Source organism: Narcine bancroftii, chromosome 13 (assembly GCF_036971445.1).
Source record: "Narcine bancroftii isolate sNarBan1 chromosome 13, sNarBan1.hap1, whole genome shotgun sequence".
NCBI classification, from domain to species: Eukaryota; Metazoa; Chordata; class Chondrichthyes; order Torpediniformes; family Narcinidae; genus Narcine; species Narcine bancroftii.
Window position 1 is genome coordinate 2842387 of NC_091481.1, and position 5386 is coordinate 2847772.

Here is a 5386-nt window from a genome sequence, read left to right on the forward strand (position 1 = left end):
GCATGTGGATCCTGTGACTGGTGTCAAAGTGGAATTAAAATCCAGACAGTTACTGGTATATGCAAATATTGACTAAATGTATAAACTTGGTCTTTTCTCCTTGGAGTGAGCGAGGATGAGAGGTGACCTGAAGTGCAGGATAACAAGAGACTTTTTTCCCCAGGACTGAAATGGCTAACGAGGGGGACATAATTTTAAGGTGCTTGCAAGTAAGTACAGGAGGGATGTAAAAGGGAAGTTTTCCACACACTGCCTGCAACAGTGGTTGAGGTACAATAGGATCTTTTAAGAGACTATTAGATGGGTACATGGAAATGAGAAAAATGGGAGGGTTATGCAGTAGGGAAATTTTAGGGAGTAGGTTATTATGTCAGGACAACATGGGTCTGTACTGTGCTGTAGATTTCTATGTTCTAAAGGAAGCTGCAATTGGAAACATTAATTGTTTAATCAGTGAACTGTGGTAAAAATCCTAATGTCCTTCCGGGAAGGAAATAATGCAGCTCTCATCCATTGTGGGCCTTTATGTAACTCCAGAGCCATTGATGTGTTTGATTCAACTATCTCACTTCAGAAGCGAGGGATACACAATAAATGCCAGCATTTATTTATCCAGTGAGTAAATAAATCTATAGGTGTCTGAGGGGGGGGGGGGGGGGGGGTGGTTTGAGGATTTCATCCTAGAAAATTTTATTTTTATTAAACAGAGGTTTAAAACTAATCCAAACAAAAATCTGGAACATTAGTCAGGGAGGTGCAGGAGCCCCTAGACTTCCGAAGGAGATTGAGGAGGGCAAGCCTACCGTCCCCCATCTTGACAACTTTTTACAGGAGTATAATTGAGAGTATCCTGTCTGGCTGCGTCATTGTGGTATGGTAGCTGCAAAGCATCAGATTGGAAGCCAACACATTATCAAAAGGACCGAGAAGATCACTGGGGACTCCCTTTCCTCCCAATGACTGGGACTCACTTTCACAGGATTGCAATTGTTTCTTTTTCTTCTGATTTCCTGAGAATTCAGATTTTCTATAGGATCAAGTTAAGTATCAAAACCAGTTACTAAACCAGCAAATTTGATTAATTAAGAAAAATGTAAAGCAGATGAAATATAGATGGTTTGCTAAAATCAAGTTTTTGGACACGTGGCTATCACAAATTCATTTTTTATATTTTGCAGGCACACATTCACGGTTTTTAGATCTTACCTTCCTGAAACTACCAGCGTCCCATCGTCAAGTAAGTAATCAATGACGTTTTGTGGCAGTGGAAGTACAATGCTAGAAGATAAAAATACATCATTTAAATTTAAATTTAGACATGCAGCACGGTAACAGGCCATTTTGGCCCACGAGTCCATGTTGCCCAATTTACACCCCCGGTACGTTTCGAACAGTGGGAGGAAACTGGAGCCCCTGGGAAAAACCCATGCAGACACTGGGAGAACATAAAAATTCCTTACAGACAGCAAGGGATTCAAGCCCCGGTCCCAATCGCTGGCGCTGTAAAGGTGTTACACTACACCAACACAAAGTTTATAAGGAAACATCACAAATGTTTCAGATCCAAAATAAGGTCAAAAGCAAAGCATACCATGGTTTCTGGAGAAAAAAAATCTTTACATGTTCAGCAAGTCATACATCATTTGAGGAGAATGGAACAGCTTGCATTTCAGATGAATTATTCCCCTGCTGAATATTTCCAGCATTTTCTGTTCCTCAATGAGATTAGGCAAACTTAAAACAGTGGTTCTTAACCTTTTTTCCCTCACTCACATACAACCTTAAGTAATCCCTTAATAAACACAGATATGTGGTATGTTTAATTGGATAAAAATGTTGGGAACTACTGCTCGAAAGGAGAGGTTGCTTATCACTTGATATCACTTTCAATCAGTTCCATTGAGCCCTTTTGTTTACATTGCAAGTTCATTTCTTCCAGAAATTGTGTCCAGACACTAGTGTACTCAGCAAGAATTCCATCATCCTAAATTATACTGGATTATAAGCACATATGGATTGATAAAAACTTCTGATATCCTCTCCAGACCCACAACTGGGAGAGCCACATGCTTTCCAATTCTGACCTTTTGTTTATCCCTAATGATAAATACTCGAGTAATTGGTGACTACTATTAACCCTAACATTCCTGTCTCTCAAACACTCTTCCTTTATTCAACTCAATCCTTAAAATTCACCCTTGGGCTAAGTGAGCAATCACAAACATTGTTTTATGACACTGATGTCATCAAACAGCTGCAAATAAAATGGCAACAGTGATGTCCTGGAGTGCCCACATTACAGAATAGGTGCTGGATAGTCTTAGGTGAACTCCCAGGGAATGATGAAGTGTATTGCAGGACATTATGGGAGGGTAAGGAAGAGATTACAGGAGATCTGGAAGAAGTGCCTGTGGTACCACAGCCGAGGTGCTCAAAGACTGGGCAACAACAACTAAGGCGGGGGGGGGGGGGGGGGGGGAAGGTTGACAGCAGAGCTCCGGGGGGGGGGGGGGGGAAGAGGGTAACTGCAGGTCCCAAGGGGGGGTGACAGCAGGTCCCGAGGGGGGGGTGACAACAGGTCCCGAGGGGGGGGGTGACAGCAGGTCCTGAGGGGAGGGTGACAGCAGGTCCCGAGGGGGGGGTGACAGCAGGTCCCGAGGGGGGGGGTGACAGCAGGTCCCGATGGGGAGGGGGTGACAGCAGGGCCCGGGGGTGGGAGGGTGACAGCAGGGCCCGAGGGGAGGGTGACAGCAGGGCCCGAGGGGAGGGTGACAGCAGGTCCCGAGGGGGGGGTGACAGCAGGTCCCGAGGGGGGGGGTGACAGCAGGTCCCGAGGGGGGGGGTGACAGCAGGTCCCGGGGGGGTGACAGCAGGTCCCGGGGGGGGGTGACAGCAGGTCCCGAGGGGGGGGGTGACAGCAGGTCCCGAGGGGGGAAGTGACAGCAGGTCCCGATGGGGAGGGGGTGACAGCAGGGCCCGGGGGGGGGGGTGACAGCAGGTCCCGGGGGGGGGGGTGACAGCAGGTCCCGGGGGGGGGGGTGACAGCAGGTCCCGGGGGGGGGGGTGACAGCAGGGCCCGGGGGGGGAGGGTGACAGCAGGTCCCGAGGGGGGGGGGGTGACAGCAGGGCCCGGGGGGGAGGGTGACAGCAGGTCCCGAGGGGGGGGGGGTGACAGCAGGGCCCGGGGGGGAGGGTGACAGCAGGTCCCGAGGTGGGGGTGACAGCAGGTCCCGAGGGGGTGAAGTGACAGCAAGTCACGTGGGGGAGGGGGTGACAGCAGGGCACGGGGTATGACGATGGGCTCGGGCAGAGCGGTAACCGTGCCTACCACCCCGCCTCGCCCCGGACCTGCGGATGGTGTGCTTCCTGAAGAGCGGGTACCATACGGAGAGCTGACACTGCACCACCTGCTCCTTCTTCATTGCGCCTGCTAGGTACTTCCGGCGGGCCGCAGGGAAACTCTTCCCACCCATCCCATTTCCGGCGGGCCGCGGGAAAACTCTTCCCACCCACCCACTTCCGGCGGGCCGCGGAAAAACTATTCCCACCCTTGCCACTTCCGGCGGGCCGCGGAGAAACTCTTCCCACGCATACCACTTCCGGCGGGCCGCGGAAAAACTATTACCACCCTTCCCACTTCCGGCGGACCGGGGAAAAACTATTCCCAAATTCCGGCGAGCCGCGGAGAAACTCTTCCCACGAATCCAACTTCCTGCGGGCCGCGGAAAAACTATTCCCACCCTTCCCACTTCCGGCGGGCCGCGGAGAAAATATTCCCACCCTTGCCACTTCCGGCGGGCCGCGGAGAAACTCTTCCCACGCATACCACTTCCGGCGGGCCGCGGAAAAACTATTACCACCCTTCCCACTTCCGGCGGACCGGGGAAAAACTATTCCCAAATTCCGGCGAGCCGCGGAGAAACTCTTCCCACGAATCCAACTTCCTGCGGGCCGCGGAAAAACTATTCCCACCCTTCCCACTTCCGGCGGGCCGCGGAGAAAATATTCCCACCCTTCCCACTTCCGGCGGGCCGCGGAGAAACTCTTCCCACCCTTCCAACTTCCGGCGGGCCGCGGAGAAACTCTTCCCACCTTCCCACTTCCGGCGGGCCGCGGAGAAACTATTCGCACACACCCAACTTTGCGGCGGGCCGCGGAGAAAATCTTCCCACCCTTCCCACTTCAGGCAAGCCGCGGAAAAACTCTTCCCACCCACCCACTTCCGGCGGGCCGCGGAAAAACTATTCCCTCCCTTCCCACTTCCGGCGGGCCGCGGGAAAACTCTTCCCACCCACCCACTTCCGGCGGGCCGCGGAAAAACTATTCCCTCCCTTCCCACTTCCGGCGGGCCGCGGGGAAACTATTCCCTCCCTTCCCACTTCCGGCGGGCCGCGGGGAAACTCTTCCCACACACCCAACTTCCGGCGGGCCGAGGAGAAACTCTTCCCACACATCGAACATCCGGTGGGCCGCGGAGAAACTATTCCCTCCCTTCCCACTTCCGGCGGGCCGCGGGGAAACTCTTCCCACCCTTCCCACTTCAGGCAAGCCGCGGAAAAACTTCCCAGCCTTCCTACTTCCGGTGGGACGCGGAGAAACTCTTCCCACCCTTCCCACTTCCGGTGGGACTCGGAGAAACTATTCGCTTACACCCAACTTCCGGCGGGCCGCGGAGAAACTATTCCCTCCCTTCCCACTTCCGGCGGGCCGCGGGGAAACTCTTCCCACCCTTCCCACTTCAGGCAAGCCGCGGAAAAACTTCCCAGCCTTCCTACTTCCGGTGGGACGCGGAGAAACTCTTCCCACCCTTCCCACTTCCGGTGGGACTCGGAGAAACTATTCGCACACACCCAACTTCCGGCGGGCCGCGGAGAAAATCTTCCCACCCTTCCCACTTCAGGCAAGCCGCGGAAAAACTATTCCCAGCCTTCTTACTTCTGGTGGGCCGCGGAAAAACTATTCCCAGCCTTCCTACTTCCGGTGGGCCGCGGGAAAACTCTTCCCACCCACCCACTTCCGGCGGGCCGCGGAAAAACTATTCCCTCCCTTCCCACTTCCGGCGGGCCGCGGGGAAACTCTTCCCACACATCGAACATCCGGTGGGCCGCGGAGAAACTCTTCCCACCCATCCCACTTCCGGCGGACCGCGGAGAAACTATTCCCACACATCCATCTTCCGGCGGGCCGCGGAGAAACTCTTCCCACCCATCCCACTTCCGGCGGGCCGCGGAGAAACTCTTCCTGCCCCCGTCCAATCCTTGCTCGGCTACCACCCCCCAGCCGCGTCCAAGCCACGCTCCCCGGGTACGTACAATAACCCTTCCGCCATCTTGGGCCGTAAGAAGAAACGTTCCGCCTCACACATTCCTCGGGCGCCCAGGTGAGC

General features: G+C 54.3%; 1 protein-coding gene across 2 annotated transcripts in view; it reads right to left on the reverse strand.

Annotated features, from left to right (window-relative positions):
* Nucleotides 1-3472, reverse strand: part of cdc123 (cell division cycle 123 homolog (S. cerevisiae)) — a 29576-nt gene extending 26104 nt beyond the window's left edge. Inside the window, exons 1-2 of one of the 2 annotated variants that reach the window (XM_069907461.1) lie at nucleotides 3349-3472; nucleotides 1207-1278 (exon numbers count right to left, since the gene is read on the reverse strand). In XM_069907461.1, the coding sequence (XP_069763562.1) occupies nucleotides 1207-1278; nucleotides 3349-3422 (146 nt within the window). In that variant the 5' untranslated portion in view covers nucleotides 3423-3472. The remainder of the gene's footprint in view (nucleotides 1-1206; nucleotides 1279-3348) is intronic. The other variant, XM_069907460.1, reaches the window with a different exon arrangement.
* Between the last annotated feature and the right edge of the window lie 1914 nt (nucleotides 3473-5386).